At 45.7% G+C, this 23,547-nt stretch overlaps 1 protein-coding gene across 1 annotated transcript; it reads left to right on the top strand.

Moving 5' to 3' along the window:
• The first annotated feature begins 11,035 nt into the window (after nucleotides 1–11,035).
• On the top strand, nucleotides 11,036–12,902 carry LOC136932376 (desmin-like). The gene is made up of 4 exons (XM_067227564.1): nucleotides 11,036–12,680; nucleotides 12,712–12,750; nucleotides 12,782–12,816; nucleotides 12,849–12,902. Exons 1-4 carry the CDS (start codon nucleotides 11,036–11,038, stop codon nucleotides 12,900–12,902), a joined length of 1,773 nt encoding a protein of 590 aa, XP_067083665.1.
• Nucleotides 12,903–23,547: the final 10,645 nt, after the last annotated feature.

The following is a 23,547-nucleotide window of genomic DNA, read 5'->3' as shown; positions in this document are numbered from 1 at the left end:
CCTCTTCTAGTTTCATCGTCGTCACAACGACTGATTTGAACGAGGACTGAATGGTAGCTGACCATTCATTACACAACAGCGAAGCATCGTTCAGAGAAACAGTTATTTGGGAGAGGCATCTAGCTGTATCAGACAGCCTGTTCAGAACACCCAGGATGGAAGTACAGCGAGAAAGGAAAGGCTTTGTCAGACGTCAGATCTCCAGGAAAGTCAAACACAGCCAGCTCCTCGGGTTCTCCCTCATCTCACTTCCCCCTCCTCATAGATCACTTACTGAAGAGCTGAGGCTGATGGGCAGAGAGGAATGAGGATCTGCACTATGGAGATAGAGTATCTATAAATCCATCTATTCCCCCAGAGGCCCAGAGTTCTCCAGCTAAATCACACATGCACCCTGCATATTGCATCACTCCTCAGCTTCCAATGGGAATGCTGAACCCCGTGTACTGATAATGGGCGGGAGGAGTGGGAGAAGGAGGGAGAAGGAGGGAGAGGAGGAGGAGGAGGAGGAGGAGGAGGAGGAGGAGGAGGAGGAGGAGGAGGAAGAGGAGGAGGAGGAGGAGGAGGAGGAGGAGGAGAACACTATTGTATTCATCCTTAGAAGATCCCTGGATGGGTGTTTTGTTGTGACCTGCTGTGGTGAACAAGAATCCCACATGGACCACCCTCTCCCAGGGTGTGTGATGGACGCAAGCCACCAGGGAAACACTCTATTAATCAGACTCTCTCCCTCTCAGTACAGACTGCAGCGGGCAGGCAGGATCGCCAGACAACTCCAGGGAAATGTGCTCCCATTAAGTTATGGTAATGATTTGAGCCTTTATATCCCCCATGTTAAGTCAGCATTAATTAATTTATCATGGGGAGTTATGTATGTACGGTACACAACACGAATCAGTAGCGCTGCTATGTAGAGCTACAATATGTGTTGTGGGTCTATGCGTCGATGCATATCATAGTAACATTTCATGTAAAGACATTATCTTTACTCGTAGTATCTAATGTGCCTCTCACACACCAACTCCATCATTAATAGATGGATATTGTAAATAAATATGATGACAGAACGATGTACTTTAATGATTTTGGACTCATTAAAGTACATCTTTCATGGCTGCCACATAAAATACGGACATCGATTTAGCTATCCCAGAAAGATCCAGATTTTACATTTTTCATAACATTGCATTCATACATTTTATTCATTTAGCAGACCCTTTCATCCAAAACGACAGTACCGCAGATCAAGGATCACGAGTGCCACAGTTGTACAGTGTTTGGGTGGTCAGAGTCAAGGAAGGATCTGTATCTACCAGCCACATCCTGAAGTAACCACTCCGCACCTCAGCCAGCCATGCTTTAACAGTGGAGAAATGTGAAGGCTCACCCCATGCTAGGACCACCAGGGCTCCTACAGGAGGGAACTACTCTTAGAAAGTGTGCATTGCCGATGAGCTGCCTCTGCTCTGCACGGCTGAGTAACTTCAAGATGCAGCCCTGAAACCCCGAGCCTGCTTGTCTCTACTCCACACACTCATCTATTTCCTGTCTCTGCTCTAGTTATTCATCTACTTCCTGTCTGGACAGGCTAGGACAGGGCTGGCCATCCATGATGAGAGCCTGACTGATGGACTAAAGTCTATACAGACCCCCCAAAACTTTTGGATCGTTTTATTCCAAATGAGAAGATCATTAACAATCCTAATGGGTTTGTATCAGATAATGTATGTTTGTCAATGAAACATTGAATATAACAAAGTAGTGGAGACTAAATGTAATTTTTGGTAATTACTCAATTTGTATTTTATTTTTCATAGATGACTGCAGTTAAATGTTCCCCTATACTTGTGTATACTTTTCCTTAAACATTTTTTTGTTTTTTTGTTACAATGTAATGTTTTTTTTTTTTAAACAGCAAGTCATTTTCAAGCCCAAGAATAACTCACCCACCTCAAACCTCTTCAGCCAGAACTACATTGTAGATGTGGCTGGAAACTAAGTAGATCTGTGTCGATCTATGTCATCCTGCTCATCACAAACGCACCACAACAGAATTGTTATTCCACACGAGGCTTTAGACCAGACAGTAGAGCTGGATCCCCAGACGCGGAGATGGAAACCAGAGCTGGCGCACCTGGCCCGCCCCTGGTGGGACGCCACAAGGCCAGCTCCCCTCATCTGAATCCTCCTCCGCAAGGTGATTATTCCTCGTCTCCTTGGCCGCCGGTGGGTGATTCTGACCTCGTCTGGACGCCTGCCACCATATTTATTTTTTACTTGCATATGAAAGCAGTCATCTCTCCGCCATAATTGAATCCCTGAGAAACGCAAAGGTGTGTTTACTCTGCCTGATACTGCATCGGTCCACTCCGTCCATAACCTTATCAAAACCAAACTGGGGAAGAAAAGCTAAATGGAAAATGTGAAATGCAGAGCGGCAGATTCTGGGGCCCATATCAATGGAAATGTAAAGAAAGCTAGGTGGAGGCTCCTTTTCTCTTCTATTATTTCCACCTTCGACACGTCTAAGAGGCGTGACAAAGCCTGTGTGGTCTAAGAGAACTAACCTTTACATACGGAGGAGGAATCCTGCTCAGATTGATGTTGAGAAAAGGACTGAGAGGATTGCTCTCATAAAATGCATCTGAAATCATTTTCAACTTGGCTTTGTCAAAGAACACCAATCTTTCTCACCTTATTATATATTGTCAGTCAAAATGCGAACAATGCTCTGACGTATAACTAACATAGCGCTTGGAATTCTCTGAAGATGAAAGAACAACATTACAAAGTTTTAAGTGAAACACTCAAAACCTCTGTCCAAGACGCTAGTTTGAGAAGTACGCACAGCAACCCTGAGAGAGCAACACAAGGTACCTCAAACTGACCACGGTCAGGAACACAAAGTACCTCAAACTGACCACGGTCAGCAACACAAGGTCCCTCAAACTGACCACGGTCAGGAACACAAGGTCCCTCAAACTGACCACGGTCAGGAACACAAGGTCCCTCAAACTGACCACGGTCAGGAACACAACGTACCTCAAACTGACCACAGTCAGGAACGTCGTTCCAGGGATGCCGCTAGATTATCGATCCTGCCCTCCTCCTCGTCTGGTGTGTTCAGTAGAGCTGTCTGCATAGCTGCAATACTGGGAGGGGCTTTGAGTAGGTCATCATAGCTGCAATACTGGGAGGGGCTTTGAGTAGGTCATCATAGCTGCAATGCTGGGAGGGGCTTTGAGTAGGTCATCATAGCTGCAATACTGGGAGGGGCTTTGAGTAGGTCATCATAGCTGCAATGCTGGGAGGGGCTTTGAGTAGGTCATCATAGCTGCAATGCTGGGAGGGGCTTTGAGTAGGTCATCATAGCTGCAATACTGGGAGGGGCTTTGAGTAGGTCATCATAGCTGCAATGCTGGGAGGGGCTTTGAGTAGGTCATCACCGCCTAATTGGGGAACATAGTTGTCAGTGTTGCCAGAATGTGCTGCCGAGGCCAGAGATGATCTCATTACCCTTTCCATTATAGACGGCGCCATTACCACAGTTACCTGGTTGTAAGCTGTTGCTGAGTAATGCCAGTTATAATGCCTGTGTGTATGTCTGGCACCCCAGGAGGCCTGCCTGCACGGGAACGGAATATTCCTGCTGTCCCCGTTTGCTGTATGGATAGAATAACAAGATCTGAATATCGCCAGAGTGTCCTTCTGTTTCCTCTACACAGCATATGGACGAGAGGGAAACAGTAAATACTTTATTTGAAGGTCATTTGCCCTCCTTTTGACCGAGTTGCAATTTAAAAGATCTCAGAAGAGACTGACAGCACTGCAACAATAAACCAGTGTTTAACCTGTGAAGCATTCGGTGTTTCAACATTTACAGTATCTTGAACGCTGAATATTTTCCGTAAACAGAGAAATAAAACAGAGAGTGGCTGAGCGGTTAGGGAAGCGGGCTAGTAATCTGAAGGTTGCCAGTTCGATTCCCGGATGTGCCAGATGACGTTGTGTCCTTGGGCAAGGCACTTCACCCTACTTGCCTCGGGGACAATGTCCCTGTACTTACTGTAAGTCGCTCTGGATAAGAGTGTCTGCTAAATGACAATGTAAATACAGATAGTAGTCTGGGTTTTGGTCTTTGTAGCTACAGGAGCAGAGTTTGGATCTTAGGCCTTGTTGGGCTGAGGTAAAAATGGGTTTTAAATCATGTTAAATACTATATATAGTTACATATTAAATATGCAGCTTGGACACAGTGGGGCACAGAGCTCACAAGATGTGAGGCCGCTAGTGTTTTGGGTTGCTCTCTACTCTCTCTCTCTCTCTTTCTCTCTTTCTCTCTACTCTATTTTCCTCTGATCTCTCTTTCTCTCTGCTCCGACTTTAATTAGAAGAATCTGAGGTCGCCTTGGTAGGAGGTCTGGGAGGAATGGAAGGCAGACTGAAGCCTAAAGCTTGTCTCTACATGAACACACCCAGAGACAGATCCAGAAGTTGTGCCTGGCCGCTGCCGAAGAGACGGCTTTACAAGGACAGAGAGGAGGACGAGCGAAAAGAGAGATGGAAGTTAGATGAGGTCTCACATATTACAGCAAACTTGATGAAACCTACTGAACTCATAGTAATGATCGTTCATGCAGACTGTACAGTGAAATACAAGAGCTTTTTAAAGTAAGTTCCTCTCTCAATATACATTTGAGCAATTACCGCAAGAAAAGAAGTCAGAAATAAGTGCAATCATCAGACAAAGGTTATCAAGATGATGTTTAGCTATCAGTACTTTAGAGAACCTGAATGGTATTTATACTGTCAGAAGAAACATTTCCATGACAAATCCAAGAATTGAGGGAAATATTGGATCAGTAAGGCAAGCTTGGCTGGAACCACATATCTGCATACAAACATATCTTCCTATTACTGTAAATGTCAGCTATCTTCGCTCCATCAATACAGCCGCATTAACCAAGAAAAACCAGGAAATGTAGGAGAGAGAGGGGAAGACATGCAGAAATGGCCCGGGCTGAAACCGAACCCGTGTTGTTGTGTTGGGTTCTGGTACGCTCTCTACCTGATGAGCCCAGGGGTTCACTTTCAATCAATCCATTAGGTTCAATGTAGATTCTCTGTTAACACTGCTTGTTTACTCAAACAGATGGAAGCAGATACTTTTTAAAATATTTTTTTTACAAGGAATTGAAATTCTAAAAGAATGTGCAAGACAGACATTCATCACGAGTGTTCAAGGTTCTCTGAGAGCGGAATTTCGATTCATTTTGTGTTTTGAAACACTTCTGTTTCTGACCGCATGCACTCTAATTTGCATGTTCATGAACATCTCTCTCTCTATTTCTCTCTGTTTCTATTTCTTTATTTTCACCTCCTTCCTCGTGAGCTCCCTCATCAAACATTCATGGGGACACTCTGACTCCCTCACGTGCTGCACTGCCGAGCTCGCCGAGGCCATAAGGGTCAGGAACCTTGCCCAGAGAGAAAAGGACAAGAGAGAGAGAGACTAGGAGAGAAGCAGAGAGAGAGAGAGAGAGAGAGAGAGAGAGAGAGAGAGAGAGAGAGAGAGAGAGAGAGAGAGAGAGAGTGAGTAAGAGAGAGGCAAAGATAGAGACTAGGAGAGAGAGAGACGGAGGAAGAGATTTAGAGAGTGGATAGAGAGGCACAGGGAAAGGACAGAGTAGGAGTGAGAGAGACACAGGCAGAGAGAGGAGTAGAAAGAAAGAGGCAGAGAGATGGAGATTAGGAGAGAGAGACAGAGGCAGAGAGAGGAGGAGAGAGACAGAGGCAGAGAGAGGAGGAGAGAGACAGAGGCAGAGAGAGGAGGAGAGAGACAGAGGCAGAGAGAGGAGGAGAGAGACAGAGGCAGAGAGATGGAGAGTAGGAGAGAGAGAGGAGAGGGTTAGACTACTCAAGCCTTGGGCATTTAAAGCTCCTACAGAGAGAGTCCCCTCTTTGAAGTGAAGATACATTATTCATCTCAGTGGTTGTGTGTGTGTTAGGGAAACGAGAGAGAGAGACAGCTAGCAAGAGAGAAAGAGGTATAGAGAAATAAGGAGTGATAGATGAGGAGAGAGTATTCCTGGTGTGTTGTCCATCCTCATGTCCAGGTGTCTTGGGTCTGGGTCCCAGGGTTGTGAGGAGATTGCTTCCTCGGGGCTTCAAGCCCACCTTACTGTCTCCACGTCCTGGCTGGGTTACTAATTCAGACATAGCTTGAGGCAATTCTGTTCACCAAGAACCATAACTACAGTGCTGCTCAAAGAACACAAATGATGTTTTTGGCCATAACATGGATGCTAAGCTGTAATTGGAGCACGCTCCAAACATATCACTCTAAAATGTGTTTTCTCTGCAGTCCAGTGTCAACATGTGGAAACACGCCATGGACTGTACTTGCTCAGCTTTAGAAAGTAGAAGTTTGTGGTTTGGGGTTTTGGACAAGGGGTGAATAAAATATTGAGTAGATTTCACTTTTTCTCCAAGACTTGACAAGACATGTCAGCAGTTGGATCTTGGGAAGGGATTTTCCGAGCAGCAAAATCACATTTAAACACAGTTACTGTAGGAACTGGAACTGCCAAGCTACAAAGCTTTGAACCAACCAAAACGAAGAATGTCATCTATTTACTTCATTGGATTTTCTCATGCTAAAATTGATGGTTTGATCAACTTGGACACCACTTGAAAGTTCCTCATAGAAATTGAAAGTAAAACTGTCTTCATTGTCAACTTGTTACGTCTCATAACCCCCATGTTGCCTGACGCCAGACGTTGTTTCAGTGACCCATTGGGCCGTAGAGATCAGGCTCTCTACAGAACATCCAGCCCTAGCTCTAGGTCGCACTTGCCTACAATACAGGCAGGAACTAAAATGGTGAAACGCAATTAAAAGAGTGATAGAAAATACACGGCCAGGTACGAGGCATGAAATTGCGAAGCGACATCAAAGGCCTAGCCAGTTACAGGAGCTGCATTCTAACACAGTCCAGACGCCCAAAGCCTAAATACTTCAAAGTCATATACTGTATGATTGCTGAGGATGTGTGGTTGAATATGAAAGATGAGTGTTTTGGGAATGGTGCTAAGCTGACTGAACAGGGCTCCATGTGCCTTAGTGAGGGTGTAGTCCAGTTGGCTCTCGTGCAACAGTGGTTGTAGTAAAAGGCCATCTGCTGTTATAAGGAACCAAATGCATAATTCACTAGAATAACTGGGTATTAACTCCAACTGCAAATAGTGAAAAGTGTTATCACACTCTTAAGAATGAGTTTACTCTCCTTGATCTACATCCAATTAACTCACAACCACTGTGGAACCTCATAAAGGAAATTACTTCATAAAGTCTAGATGAATTCTTCATCGGCCCTTTATGAGAGCTACAAGATTTACACTATCGCTAGTTTGGAGAGCCTTGTACAAGTGTGATTCAATCATTCCCCCTCACGGTTAATTACTCTGTCCAAGCATCAAAGCTGGTAAATTAATGATGAAACATAAAGTAAACAAAATGGGAATCTCGTCTTTCTACGGGGGATTGAAATATCAAACAACGCATTAATTTCCCTTAATACTGCAGGGCTGCGAGGCATCGGGGGCTTTGCATTTGTTCGGCGCAGAGCCTCTAAAAACCTCTCTCGCTTTTGAACACACAGACTCACAGCTCAAATCTGTTTGGTCTCCCTCTTGTGTGGCTCCCTGAAGCAGCATTCCACACCAAAGCAAACCGTGCTTTCAATGATGCCATACAGCTTATTTGAAACAGGGCTGTGGTATGGTCTCATTTGACTGTTTATTGTGAGCCAAATACTCATAGATAACCATGAATGGCACGGTATATCTTAGTTGGTTAGAATTATTGACTAGACTCGAAAGGTCACAGGGTTCAAATTTTCTCTGCGCTGTTCATGCTAATTCACATATTGTGAATGTGTTGGTTCTGCTCTGAGCTGCATTCAGTCACTGTTCAATCAATCTCCTCACAGAAATATTTTCTCAAACAACAGAAAGATGTCTCTGAAAATGAAATGAATTGTAAAATATATTAAAGATTATATAAGATTCCATTAGTAATTACAATCCAAGTACAACCCAAATAAATCCTTAATAGATGTGTTTATCCAATGGTTGCTAAAGCTGTTTGTTATTCAACAACAATATTGCATCTTCTATTTTTTGGGGCAGGAATCCTAGTTGGCTTGATTTAGTTTCTGACCTATACCTCTAAACGGTAACAGGAGAGGGGAGAATTGCGGGTAGAGATGATTAAACCACTGGGTAACCAGCTGGAAAAATGACAGTCAATAAGGGACACAGGCTAATTGTTTGTTTCATGTTGTCGACTGGTCCTGCCGCCCTATGTCTCCAAAGGCGGTTTACGCCACTCTGAGTATGTGACGGTATTAGCATAATCTGTCCAGGTGATTGTGTCCTGGCTGTGGTGACAGGAGGCTCCACCAGGTGATTGGGTTCTGCCACGCTCGCTGTCAAGGAAGGCAAGAAGTAATCAGAGTAGCGTATTAAAATGCAGGACAACAAACAGTTGACGGAAGCTGCAGTCTGACACCAACCCTGAACCCTGGGTGATCACCTGTGTGTTTGAGGAGGGGTCAGGAGGAGGGGAGACAGGGAGAGGTTGTGTGTGTGTGTGTAATGTTACTGATGTGTGTGTGTCTGTTTGGTTCTTCCTGCTGTGTTGCTCAGGGGAGCGCAATTAGGGTGACACATGTTGAGAAGAGGGTGAAGGAGTCGTGGTGTTGTACTACTGGTCTTGCTGTGCGAAAAAAACTCATTTGTAAGCCAGCTATGTACCCTGCTGACAGAGGTAAGATATACAGTTCATAACCATGAACATTGAGGTTTACACTTAACCTAGTAATGGCCAATCATGTGATATAGTTTTTATAGCACTTAAGTGTTTCTGTGTCTTCGATGTAAACAACAGAATGCTTCAGAAACCCTCAGTAGCACAAGTTGCATTTCAGAACAATATTGAAAGTAATCGGTGATAAATGAGGGATAGATTCAAGATATGACCCTCGTCCAGCCACATATGTTTGATAAAACTACATCCCTAACCTTTCTCACCGTGAAAGCACCGAGAGCTGATGAATATTCATGGTCGGAACTTAATCAGAAACTGACGATTCTCCAGACGCCTGGGTGGATTGTGGATACTAACGAGCTGGCTGTGGTGACCATCTGTTCATGCGAAGCTGTGATATATCAGTTAGACGCTACAGGTGCTCTCCGGCAGCAATAATGCCCGTCTCAGGTCAGCTAGAGACACAGGCATCGTCCTGTTCTTCTCCTCTTCTCTTTTAGACTTTTTAGAAAGTACATCAAATCCTTGTCTTACATAAAGTATGTTACATATTAAGGTACTGTCATGCTTTCTGTAAACAAACATCACATCACACTGTAAATGTTAAATGATCACTTATGAACATAACTGGAACTCTAAAGATAGATGCAGACACCCACATATTGTCTGTAATAAAAACATGTCTTTTTCAGTTCACATACTTTCCTTAACATTTCCATCAAGTTTAAATTACTGTATCCTCACTGTAGACACGGCTATATTCTGAAGGTAATAAATCGCAAAAGTAGTGAAATGGTAACGAGCAAAATAATGATATACAATATCTGCCATGGAGAAACGACCATGCCATTGGGATTACTTCCAATAATCACTACAGCTCTACACGAGTTTGTCACTTGGACTCTAAAAGTTATGAGCAAGTTCCTATGTCATCTTTGACAAATGTTTCTACTGGACTGCCAAATGAGTGGCTTTGCCAACAGTACGTGAACACATTATAATCTTGCTAATGTACGCATGGGCACATTCAGATGATGTATTGCCTATTTCATTACTCACAATTTAATTATGAAGAAACAGAAATACACTAAGAATGTATGTGTAAAAGTGGCAATACTTTACATTAAGGTTACAGTTAACTACTATGCCACTACATAGCAATGCTTATAGTAACAATGTTATTTATACTTCTTTACGGTTTAGCAGGACAAATTATTACAAGTAAAACTTGGTATGGGGTAGGTTGGGCTTTCCAGGAATAAGTGGAACAATCTTCATCTGCCTCTATACAACATCCACATACAGTACATCCATCCCCAAACTGTCTTCTTACTGAAACCTTCTTCTTGCGTTTGTGAAAACACTTAAACCCTTTTAATCACGTAGCAATTCTTATGTATATGTTTTGATATAGGTATTGCTACGCAATTACATTGCTTTGTAGTTATTTAAACTTTTATTTACAGTGTTGCCATAATCTTCACTTCAACATTTTAACATCTGGCTTAAATGAGTGTCAGAGTCTGTCAAGGATCTGTCAACTGATGCAAGTTTATTAGATGATGAAGAATATGTTGGAATACTGCCTCATCACTCAAGTATTTACCACGCATCCTGTGAGTCTGCAAGATCTCCAACGCTTAGTCAATCTCTTTGATTTAAGACCCCAACCTAAAAGTACTATGAGAGAGACAGAGGGAGGAGGAGAGGGAGAGACTGCTACATCTTAACAATGCTACGCATGACATTTATCATAATGACGTCGTGATTTATTTTACTTATCTAATGCCCTCATGCTTTGATATATTCTATTGTTCAAGTGGGAAGCATGAATCGATTTCATAACCCTAACCCAGTGTTTACAAAAAAGGGGTTCAATGCATGTTTGCAGGCCGTGTTTAACTGGTATAAACAGTATGTCTATTTCTGTTTTCCTACGGGGGCCCTAGTAGATCATAGTTAAAAGCTCTAACTCAGCTTCTAACAAAGTCCTGACACATTTCTGCGTGGCAGGTCAGGCTCTTTGTGATGCAGAGGTTAGAGATTCCAGGGACACTGCCTCATGAGCAGGCCAGACCAAGTCTCACTGCCAGAGTATAAAAGCCTCTGGGGATAGATGTCGGAAAGCAGAAGTGCACCTCCAGCACATAGCAGCAACAGTTCACCCTGAACTTCACCAGAGCCCAGACCTACCTCTCCATCGCCATGAGTCAGAGTCCGGAAAGAATCTCTTCCTACCGCCGCCACTTTGACGGCGCCAGCAGCATGGCTGTCCAAGTCAGGGTGTCCAGCCCATCTCCCTCTCGGAGACAGGCTCAGCCTCGCTCAGCCAGCTACACCGCTAATGCCACCAGCAGCTTACGAGCTGGGAGCATGAGCCGGAGGACCGCGTCGTCGACTCGCAGGTTCCCGGCGCCCGCCGTGAACTCCGCAGCCCTGTGTGTCGGCTATGGAATGGAAGCTCCGATCGACCTGGACGCAGCCTCCGCGGACAACCAGGAGTTCAGGAGCACCCGCAGCAGCGAGCGCCAGGAGATGGTCGTCCTCAACGACAGACTGGCCGCCTACATCGAGAAGGTCCGGTCCCTGGAGCAGCAGAACAAGCTTCTGGAGACGGAGATCGAGGCCATGATTAACAGGTTCGTGAAGCCCTCCGGCCTTCGCATGCTGTACGAGGAACAGCTGAAGGAGCTGATGAGGATTGCTGATAAGATGAAGGTCCAGCGAGACTTGGCCGTGGCTGCTAGGGACGCCATGGCCGGGCAGCTGGAGATCATAAAGGACAGATACCAAGAGGCAGTTGAGCAGAGGAAGCTGGCTGAGATGGATGTGGAAGCTTTCCGTCCGGATGTGGATGCAGCCACTGCCGCACGAATCAGCTTAGAGAAACAGCTGGAGCAGCTGGAGGTGGAGATCGAGTTCTTACAGAAAATCCAGAAAGAGGAGATCGAAGAGTTGTTGAAGCAGATCTACACTGCCCACACCAGTGCCCAAAGTGGTTTTGGCATGCCCGATCTTTCCGCAGCTCTGAAACAAATCCAAGCTCAGTACGATAACATCGCAGCCAAGAATATGCAAGAGATGGATAGCTGGTACAGCTCTAAGTTCGAAGACCTAAACAACAAGTCCTCAGGGAATGTGGACAAAGTTCGAAGCGTGAGAGAAGAAATCACCAACGCTAAGAAGGATATCCAAAACAAAGAGAGGGACTTGGATGGTCTGAAGACCAGGAATGACGCCCTGGCAGCCCTGATCCACGAAGCACAAGGCAGGCACAAGAAGGAACTGGGAGAACTCAACGCCAGGATCCAGGCTTTGGAGATGGAGTTGAAGTCCGTCAAAGAGAAAATGGCTCTGCTTCTGCGTGAGTACCAAGAGCTCCTGAACGTCAAGATGTCTCTCGAGATAGAGATCACAACCTACAGGAAGCTGATCGAGGGCGAGGACTCCAGGCTCACCGGCATGGTACAGAACCTATCCCTGACTAGCAACAGCGTTAGCGCCTCTAGCGCTAGCATGAGCTTTGGAAGCGCTGGTAGCATGGCGGTGAGTGGGGGTAGTGGACTGGGTGGAAGCAGAAATGGTGACAGCACAACAGGAGGCACAGAAAGTAGGGCTGCTAAAAGCAATGGTGCAGGTGTTAGCAACGGAGCTGGGGCCAGCGCTGGCACAGAGGCTAGCAGGAGTGTGGTCATCAGCGCCGGCACAGCCCAAACCTCTGCAAATGGAGCCCGCGCCGTGACCTCGGAGGAACAGGCCGTGGAGATCACCGAGAGGAAGACGGTGCTGATCAGGACCATCAGAACCGAGGGGGACGTTCTGGAGCGAGACACACTGGAGCAGACCATCACCACCTCCGGGGCGGCGGACGCCTCCGAGCTCGACCAGGCCTAGAGGACCCTGGGCCTCTCACCCTCTGACCCCTCCCCCAAGCTCCTCCCCTCCCCCAAGCTCCTCCCCTCCCCCAAGCTCCTCCCCTCCCCCAAGCTCCTCCCCTCCCCCAAGCTCCTCCCCCGAGCTTTGCAAGGACAGCTCCCGACTCGAGACACAACTCTGTGAATGTCTGATCTGACATCGTGCTCTGTGTCTCACCTTTCATCGCGTCCCTCAGACGTAAGCTTTAAATGCTATGCAGTGCCTTCCCCAGAGCAGTGAATAAAGTTATCAGCAACGAATATCACAAAGGTCTTTTCTTGATTTAATGTTCATGCAGCAATCATTTTAAGTGTGTTGATGCTTGTGTGTGGGTTTGTGTGGTTGTGTGGGGAGGTGATGTGAGTGTGTGTGAGGGATGACGAGACCTTCATAACCTCTCCCTCTTTTGTCCTCTCTGATTAATAATTGGAGAGCATGGAAAGGGGAAACATTAGCATATGTTTAGAGCGACAGATAAGATGACTAATAAATAACAGTAATCTCTCAGAGGCAGAGGAACAGAGACATGAAGGGAAGGCCTTCTGGCTGACCTAATGTTGAAAGAACCCAACAACAATATTTTAAGAAAAACAGTAAGTAAATACAGTATGGTGTTAACTACAGGTTAAAGCAATGATGTTCATCAAAATAATATTTAAAAAGATAAACAGTTCATTTTGTCTGAATGTAAAAGCGCTTTGAAGTACCATTAAGTTAGAAAACTCGCTACATAAGTGCAGTCCACTTACCATTTCATGACAGATCTTGTCCTACATAACAAAGCTATTCTACATGCTAACTGTATTTGTTAAAATCGTCCCAGAGTAACATAGTAACGTTGCACAACTCGTGGAACTGTGTTTTCTCTATTACAAAGCTGGAGCGTTTTTACAGTTTAAAGGTTCAGTTCCCTTACTGTGAATGTTTGGCAGCTGAGTTAAAGGCAATAAAGGCGTTAAGTGTAACAGAAACCACCCTTTAGAGATCTTAAGATCACTTGTAATATTTAGTAACCCTCTGACCCATGGAGCTTATATCATGGTCAGAATCCTGACGGTAAAGCTTCTGAATTCTGATACGTGTGTTTCCTGTCTGGTTAGTATGGCGATTCTCAAAGTTCCAGCTGCACAAGGATGAATTTGCCCATCTGTGGCCTGTGATTTTGATGTGTACTTGATGGTCCGTGATTTAACAATTGGCACCATTTTACGATTTAACATCCATTTGGGGAGTGTACGTCAACAACAAAAAGTCAAATGTGTGTGCACGAGTTCTGGTTAATGACTGCACGGTGAGATTGGACCCATATCCATCCCCCTCACTGTCTCTCTGGACTTAATGAAGTGTTTGGAACGGGCCCGCCTCAAGTTTGTCATCAAAACATAAAAATAATTATTGCAGCTTAGAGCTGAATTCCTTTTAGTTGCTAACCACTGCCAGTACTTCTCGAAATACATTTAATCCAATTGAGTATTTAGTTTTTTATATTTACCCTTGTATAATATTCTTGCTACAGACCTCCACAATAGACAACACAAAGATGCTATTCTTGTACGCTACACTGCACACTCCTGTACTGGTTTCTCAATGACTGTTTTTTTCAAACCAAGAGGATAATTGTATGGGAGTGTATAGAACTCACTGACGCTGAACCTACTCTGCTTTCATTGTGAACTGACAGTCCGCAACATGCTGCTCTGCAGCGCTGGCGTAAAACTTCATTGAATTCCACTTAAGAGCCACATCGGAGGACATTGTCGCCCGCCCCCCGGCCGCCCCGATTATTTAGCCTGTCAGGCAGTCCTGGGGCTCAATGAAGATTAATTATGATCTGCCTTCGAAAGGGAGGCTGAAGTAATGAGATGAGCCACACGGCGAGGCGACACTTACTCCCCTCCTGTCTCATTCACCATCCCGTCCACGACTGTCACAACCCATTCCGTCCGTCGCGACAACAGATGGCGAGGAGATATAGGGGCTGTAAACAGGCGACCACACTCGTGATGTGAGATGCACCGCACGGGCAAGAAGCAAGTGCAGATGGAGAACTGTCAGGACCAGAGAGTCACAGATCTTGTGTTAGTTTACTCTTTTAAGGGGCAGGGAAGCACAGCATTCCTTCTAAACAGCTCTTTAGTGTGAACACACAACCGGAACCTTTGTCATAGATTTAGTGTGCAAGGTTCTGACACAGGTCCAACCCATTTGTTACGCCCAGTTATTCTCCTGCCGTCTGGACATCCAGACCCCCTGTTTCACATACCTTGTGTAGCTTTATGTAAGCCTTATGTAGGCATTTTGTGTAGTATTCAGGAGCTTAGGTTTCACTACTTTTTGAAAATGGCAAATCTTTGAATAACCACTCCCCTGCCTGTATGTCTGTCTTGTATCCAATCCAGCTGCCCTCCGAGGAGAGGACAAAGTTGAAGTGATTTTCTTGTTGTCATGGTGGCAGAGCTGTGTGCGGCCTTCATGTCTAGTTCGTCTTCAGACAGTTCTCTCTCTGCTTACCTTCTTTTGTTCACATAGCAGTAAATGAGAGGGCGAGTGCCAGATAATGGGCAATTTTCCTCGTTGTCTGGATTAGTGTCGCCACGGAGGAGGTTATGGGAGTGGGGACTTTGTCAGTTGATCTTAAGTGCAGGGTTCGATGGCAAAAAAATTGAGAGTGTCAAATTAAATCCCACCTCACACTTACATGGCTTGGGTCCTAACACGCTGGTTCAGCGCTCTTTGTTGTGCATGTCTGAGGAGCTTAAAACGATGAAAGATAAAGTGCAGACGCTCTAATGTGACTCACAGAAGGGTGGCTGCTTTTATGTGATGATCACCCAGCAGACATGCTATCCTTAACCGTAACAAAACTTCACTGAAAACTGGTTACGGGTCCATCACAGATATGGAAGAATCTACGAACACAGTACAATACAGTCATATTAAAACAGTTCAAAAAAATCTAAAGAAAGGGAATTCAAATGATCACCACAACCGTAACTCTACCAAAGCACAGACAGGTGTTTTGTGATGTTTGAGCCAGTACGGTACACCTGCAGTGTCGTAACAGCTGTGATAGTTGAGCCCTGGAGTGAACCGTGCCTCGCTACAACTGCTGCCACGTCCAGCAAACAATCAATATCTATTTATAGAGCACGTTTATAAAAAACCATGGTTGATCAAAGTGCTGTACATGAGCTAAAATAACCATTGAAGAAAAGTAAAGCATTAACAATATCAATGAAAGTCGAGAAATCAGAGAGAATAGACAAGTGTTCAGAGCAGACTTGAAGGTTAAAATAGAGGGTGATGATCTGATATGCAAGGGTGGCCTAAATGTCCATTATATCAGTAGGATTGTTACCAGGTTTTAAAACCCTAGCAGACAACACTAGCTTAAGACACAAGTCACAGCTTTCTAAGGTCCAAACTGTTGATTTACAATAGTCATATTTAGATTCAAGGCCCTCCAAGGCAAGAAAACGATTAAAATGTCTTCATTTTCATGGGATTCCTATCTTGATCCTTTTTAAAACCGACATGTTTCGGTATCAGAGAGTTGAACCCTCATAAACAGTACTGTATTGTAACTTCATAATAGTCCAAGAGATTCAAGGCAGTACTGTATCTTTTGAATAGTCACAACAGAATGTATTCATTTAGCAGATGCTTTTATCCAAAGCAATTTTCACTACAGGGGGGGATTTGAACTTTGTTCTGAAATCAAATGCTCTAATCACTAAGCTACACCCTCCAGTCTAATATTCTCTGTGGAAAAACAACAACTGATTATACAGTACAAGCTTATTAACCCTCAATCCAGAACTGAGGCTACTCTTGTTTCTGGCATACAGTACATTTAAAAGCCTTGGGCACTCACAGAGTATAATTCTGCTGTTGAAATGTTCAGCAACATGAGTAAATGTACAGTACTGAAAATCTAAGCAGATTGTGATGAGCAGGGATGGTTAAAATACGCTTTATATTAGGGTATAATTCTCCTGCATTGAGCAATGACTTCATTGTCTGCAAAGCAAATTGACATTGTCAAACTGACATCGTCATCATTGACCTTAGTGTTGTTGGATTGTTTGTCCTTGATGAGTCGAGAAGCGTGCCAGCATCGTAGCGGGACTACAAAGACGTTCCCTTCCTTCTGTCATATCCAACATTCACAACTTCAGGTTCAAATTGGCCAGTGGTTCAGATGTCAGCAACTTTGATAAATTGATGTCTGCCACGGGTGACATTTTCAAAGTCAAGTCCTGAATGTCACTATGGTAATGAGAGACATGATGTTTGGAAACACACATTTGCAGATGCATCATACTGATGCATTGCTGAGAGGTGCTGGGTGCAGGTTCTCCAGGGGTGCATTGCTGAGAGGTGCTGGGTGCAGGTTCTCCAGGGGTGCATTGCTGAGAGGTGCTGGGTGCAGGTTCTCCAGGGGTGCATTGCTGAGAGGTGCTGGGTGCAGGTTCTCCAGGGGTGCATTGCTGAGAGGTGCTCCCTGCCCACTAAGCAATATTGTATTTGCAGGGGACAAAAAGAGCAATATAAACCTCATCGTAATACACTTTCTTGCAAAAAGTAATATTCTGTTTCTTTCAGATGTGTTTTTTGAGTGAGTTCTGGTGACCTTAGGTCATGGAACAGCTTCTTGAAAAAAGTGCACAAAAGCATTCAGAGATCTCCAGTTAAAGAAATGCCTCTCCTTGAAAATGATTAATGAACAACCTATGATAATCAAAACTAGTTCAACAGACAAAGACTCCTTTGTCCGTGTTAGACAAACAACAACAGGAGGAACATCAAACCTGTTTTTAATTAAAAACCTGGATGAAAGATTATTGTCAGCCAACATTTGTCAGTTTGATTGCAGAGCTCAATGTGTCTGTGCTCACCTTTTCAAACAAGCAAACTTCTTCTTTCTTACCCTGAAAGCTCAGCTTTTTATCCCCAATTGAAGTAATTATCCAGGTCGTTTCCTCCTGCTCAGAGATGTTGACACAAGACATCAGCATCTCATCTTGTCTGTGTTTTAGTCGAAGACTCAGAGATGCAGAGTAAGTCTTCTCTGGACCACAACGTTAACAATGAGGATGACAAATGTTTTCCTCCGACCAATGTTTTCCTTCAATGCAATAATCAACAGTGTGAACTCGAGAGTTTGGGGATTAACTTAGAAAACTGTAGCTTTTTAATTTTTCATGAATGAATTTCCATAAAGTGTGCGTGTGCTTTAAGGGTGTGTCGAGAGAGCTTTAACGGAAAACCTGGCAAGCAGATCATACTCAGTCAGCTGCAGAGAGTCTAAAAGTCATTGGGTAATATCGAATGTGGAAGCGGATTGTTCAATAAACTGAGGAAAAACTAACAGCCAAAACATTTTCAGATGAACCGTCCTGCACCGCACCTCTGCACACATCCACACCCACACCTCCTGGTGTATAGGTTGGTTTCACCCCCCTGTCAAAACAACACCGTTTCATAGTGGAAACAAGCTGTGCCTCTCCGATAAGGGCCTCAAAACCTTCACAGAGCCAACGATACAGAGTCTATACACACAGCTGGGCTAGCAGCAGCATTAGCATTAATGTGATGCATCCCTAACTTAGCTTACACTAGCTGGAATCTTTTAGGCTGCCTACTTGTGTCCTCCATGCTCATTACTGCTACAGTAAGGCCTGGCTCTCTGAGGCTCCAGGACTTGTCGATCGGATCAAGCTAAGAATAAACCCTGCGCCTTCGCGAGGTCTGTTTTATGACTTTGGAAGGTTTTCCAGACTGAGAGCAAAGGAAAGAGTCTTAGTTTAACTGAGTATTGATTGGACATGAGTGAGTCACACCCGGCTGCTTGCATGCGATGGGGCGGATTGAGGTCAATTAAAGGCACCTTTTAAAAACTGGTTTGGTTAAGGATAACAATATTGAAACAACAACAACGGACGATTGATTATTTTGTGTGAAGTTTGCATACAGTTTATGAAGGGTCTTGGAAGAGACCCTTCAGACTCTATAACATGTTTATGTGGTTATTTGGTTCACTGGATTAGAAGAAAGACTGCTGTTTTCTGTCAATATGTAGAAGTGGCTAACTGTAATAGCTTGGATATTATCATCATACATACTGATGTCCCAATTGCACACACTGCTGTTCTACTGTATTGATAATTTTTTTTAATGCTTTCCTTTAAACCATTACTTGAGACAGGAAAGTAAACTCTATGGAAAAAGTCCTTACAAATCTATTCGAAACATCTTGTTTAAAAGTTTTAGAAGCATTGCATTGGAAATTGGGTACTGTGACCAATATCTTAAACCTTATTTGTACAAAAATGTCCAGTCCCAACTCCTATGCATGAGCGCTTGTCTCCCTCCTGGTTTGGAATAAATAACATCCCTCATCCAGGGAGTCAGGTGGCTGAGCGGTGAGGGAGTCGGGCTAGTAATCCGAAGGTCGCCAGTTCGATTCCCGGTCATGCCAACTGACGTTGTGTCCTTGGGCAAGGCACTTCACCCTACTTGCCTCGGGGGTATGTCCCTGTACTTACTGTAAATCGCTCTGGATAAGAGCGTCTGCTAAATGACTAAATGTAATGGCTAAATCTGGTCAGTAGAGTATGGATTAGATCCAGCTTGTTTTATCTTGAAATGTAGTTGAACAGTCTGCAGTGTTCCCTAATAAACCAATGCAGTCTCCTTATGCAACCTGAGGACATTTCCTTCTGCTTTTTGCCTTCTGTTCAATACACTGTGTCCTGAATAAGCAGCGAAGCACAGCAGTCCTCTGCCTTTATATGACGGAAATGTCAAGTGCTCTCGATTCAGTGTGGCTGATTTATTATCACTCAGATTCAGCCCTTGGGATGTTTATTAGCATTTTGCTTCCTGCCAATTCATCATCTCCCCCTATCTTCATCCACCTCGCACCTCATAAAAATATGGAGGATATTTCAAGTAGATATGTAATGTAGAAAACTTGGGACTCAGGGGGCAAATTTAGTTTGATATCCTAAAGCACCTTCCACTTTTATTATTAAGACTGATAAATGGTGAGAAGAAAGCAACATTGTTTTTGTAATGTAACTAGGAAACTCTGGGCCGATTCTTATCTAAGGGAAGGAGTTCAAATCTAGGAGTCTGTCTATCTGTCTGCCTGCCTGTCTATCTGTCTGCCTGTCTTTCTGTCTGCCTGCCTGTCTTTCTGTCTGCAGCATTCAAGCACATTTCAACCTAGAGAAAACACCCACTTAAAATGCTGTTTCAGATGTGCATCCCACTATCTGCATCATGGAGACAATAGGTCTAGGTTCCCCTGTTAGGTCCAATGGCTTCTGGTCAAAGATGGCCGATACATTATTCATCTCAGTGTTTGTGTCTGCATGTGTGTGTGTGTAAGGGATTGGAGAGAGAGTGATAGAGAGAGAGAAGGACAGAGAGGGGGGAGAGAGACAGTGATAGAGAGAGAGAAGGACAGAGAGAGGCAGAGAGGAGAGAGAGTGATAGAGAAAGAGAGGCAGAGAGAGGGGAGAGAGAGTGATAGAGAGAGAGAAGGACAGAGAGAGGGGAGAGAGACAGTGATAGAGAGAGAGAAGGACAGAGAGAGGGGAGAGAGACAGTGATAGAAAGAGAGAAGGACAGAGAGAGGCAGAGAGGAGAGGGAGTGATAGAGAAAGAGAGGCAGAGAGGAGAGGGGGTGATAGAGAAAGAGGCAGAGAGAGGGGAGAGAGACAGTGATAGAGAGAGAGAAGGACAGAGAGAGGCAGAGAGGAGAGGGAGTGATAGAGAAAAGGAGGCAGAGAGAGGGGTGAGAGAGTGATAGAGAGAGAGGGGAGAGAGACAGTGATAGAGAGAGAGAAGGACAGAGAGAGGGGAGAGAGACAGTGATAGAGAGAGAGAAGGACAGAGAGAGGCAGAGAGACGGACAGAGGGAGCACTATATATAGAGCCTGTTGGATGGATGACTCTGCCCTCTGTGTGGAGCCTCCAGCCTGGTTCTTACAAACACAGGGAGCAGGACTTGGCATAATATATTTGGGAGACAGAGAGAGAGTCGTTCCTCAATATGACAGGAGCGAGCTGCAGGCGGGGGTGAAAACGAGGAGCTTTAACCTTTTTATCGGGTCCAGGAGACCAGGAGGAGTCTCAGGCAGACATCACAAGAGTCTCTCTTTTCCTCTCTCTCTCGGTGTCTCCTGATGCCTCACACACACTCTCAACAGCCTGCACACACAGGGTTGTATTCAGACACAGACATTAGCACACCCTCCTGCTCTTTTGCTCTCCATCTGTGCACTCTTGCATCAGGGAGCAAGGGCAAGCCGCTTTGCGGGTGTAGACAACAGGAAGAGGATATTACCTTTCGCCTCTAAAAGTGATTACAATTCCACTCTAAAATCCTCGCCCTTGATTATGATAGGAGGTTGCTGCTGTTGGTATTACTATGGTCAGTGTTTTTATGGAGATGTGCGGAGCTCTTTCTGGAAGATGTGTGTAAAGGGGTCAGATTGCCAAACAGCATTAATCCAACTCCTAACCCTCAACTGACCGATCGCATCATTCAGACCCTAACCTGCAGAGTTGGTGACCTTGAGCAGAAAATCCTGGCAGGTGTTCGCAGACACAGAGGCCCCCGGGTGATCCATCCCAGACAGGGGCCCCCGGGTGATCCATCCCAGACAGGGGCCCCCGGGTGATCCATCCCAGACAGTGGCCCCCAGGTGATCCATGCCAGACAGGGGCCCCCAGGTGATCCATCCCAGACAGGGGCCCCCGGGTGATCCATCCCAGACAGGAGCCCCCAGGTGATCCATCCCAGACAGTGGCCCCCAGGTGATCCATTCCAGACAGGGGCCCCCAGGTGATCCATTCCAGACAGGGGCCCCCAGGTGATCCATTCCAGACAGGGGCCCCCAGGGGATCCATTCCAGACAGGGGCCCCCAGGTGATTCATCCCAGACAGCTCAGAAGCTCAGGAGCCACAGAAACACAATGCTGATTGGAACTTCCATCCATACACGCAGCGGAAACAGACAGAAATACAATATAAATAGCCTGACAACCAAGTGAGGGGTTCAGAATGTTTATAAATAATGAGCGGCCTGGCAACAAACAGACAGCGAGCAGCGTTCCTGGAGGTGTTATACGGGTTGGTGTGGTTAATGAGGCTACAGAGAGCAGAGAAAAAAAACACAAGCAACATCGCAAAATGATGTTGATTTTAGGGGAAAGTCTCCCCTACAGATTCCTTCTACCAACAACCCCCACCCCCACCCCCCGTTACTGATCCAACATATTAATGTGTCTCCCCACTCCAAGGACGAGTCGGCAGGCGGGGGGGGGGGGGGGTAGTAAGGAGACTAGCCTTAAGGATATTTATCTTTAAATTACATTCCCCAATTAAAGGACTTGCAAGGCAAATACTGCCACTAACAAGCAATGGGTTTCTTACTTGCTCGGGGCTCAGTGTGTGAGATGGATGGTTTGTGATTCCACTCTGTCAGAGGCTTCACACAACGTGACGGAGGCCTGGAACCCAGAGGGCCTGACCTCCGGAGGCCTGGAACCCAGAGCGCCTGACGGAGGCCTGGAACCCAGACGGCCTGACGGAGGCCTGGAACCCAGAGCGCCTGACGGAGGCCTGGAACCCAGAGGGCCTGACGGAGGCCTGGAACCCAGAGCGCCTGACGGAGGCCTGGAACCCAGAGGGCCTGACGGAGGCCTGGTACCCAGAGCGCCTGACGGAGGCCTGGAACCCAGAGTGCCTGACGGAGGCCTGGAACCCAGTGCGCCTGACGGAGGCCTGGAACCCAGAGGGCCTGACGGAGGCCTGGAACCCAGTGCGCCTGACGGAGGCCTGGAACCCAGAGGGCCTGACGGAGGCCTGGTACCCAGAGCGCCTGACGGAGGCCTGGAACCCAGAGGGCCTGACGGAGGCCTGGAACCCAGAGCGCCTGACGGAGGCCTGGAACCCAGAGCGCCTGACGGAGGCCTGGAACCCAGAGGGCCTGACGGAGGCCTGGAACCCAGAGCGCCTGACGGAGGCCTGGAACCCAGAGCGCCTGACGGAGGCCTGGTACCCAGAGCGCCTGACGGAGGCCTGGAACCCAGAGCGCCTGACGGAGGCCTGGTACCCAGAGCGCCTGACGGAGGCCTGGAACCCAGAGCGCCTGACGGAGGCCTGGAACCCAGAGCGCCTGACGGAGGCCTGGAACCCAGAGGGCCTGACTTCCTGTGCCTCAAGTGAACAGACCTCGGCTTCTTCTTCTGCGTGCAGCTATCTTGCAATTGACGCCTCTATATTACTAGGCTCATCGTTTGATATTTGTCTGCTATCAGCTTTATTGTGTCAGGTCTGTACTGTCAAGCACATTCCTTTCATTCAAGCCAGTTACTTCTACATCAGGGACAAGCAAGATATAGTTGACAAGCTCTGTATAGTCTTTTGTATGCCGATCGAGGGAGTAATGGTTTTTCACGAGTAAAAGAACAAAGCACAATGATGGCAAGCTTGTTTTTCTACAAATAGTGACATGAAAATTGTGAATAACGGTTTAACTTCTCCAACATATTGTTTCTATTTTCTATGTGGGCTCCAAATTGGGCTCCAATATCACAGCTCTGCTTCACGCAATCAAACCCCCTAGTCTTTTTTATTTTGCATTGTCAAGATTAAACTTACTCATGCTGTATTAAACACATTCTCTGATTCTAGAATTGGAATGAGACCAAAAATATTTACAGCTGTCAACAGATGAACTGGTCTGTTAGCTTGTTACACTGAAAGTGGGCTGTCAACTAAGACG

This window comes from Osmerus mordax, chromosome 2, assembly GCF_038355195.1.
Source record: "Osmerus mordax isolate fOsmMor3 chromosome 2, fOsmMor3.pri, whole genome shotgun sequence".
In the NCBI taxonomy this organism is placed as follows: Eukaryota; Metazoa; Chordata; class Actinopteri; order Osmeriformes; family Osmeridae; genus Osmerus; species Osmerus mordax.
This window is presented reverse-complemented; position numbering and strand designations above follow the sequence as displayed.

Bases quoted from the DNA above. Each gene is read 5' to 3' on its own strand.
- LOC136932376 (XM_067227564.1), top strand. From the start codon at position 11,036: ATGAGTCAGAGTCCGGAAAGAATCTCTTCCTACCGCCGCCACTTTGAC. The intron at 12,751-12,781 runs CCCCTCCCCCAA...CCCTCCCCCAAG, and splicing joins CTGGGCCTCTCACCCTCTGA to CTCCTCCCCTCCCCCAAGCT. The intron at 12,817-12,848 runs GCTCCTCCCCTC...TCCTCCCCCGAG, and splicing joins AAGCTCCTCCCCTCCCCCAA to CTTTGCAAGGACAGCTCCCG.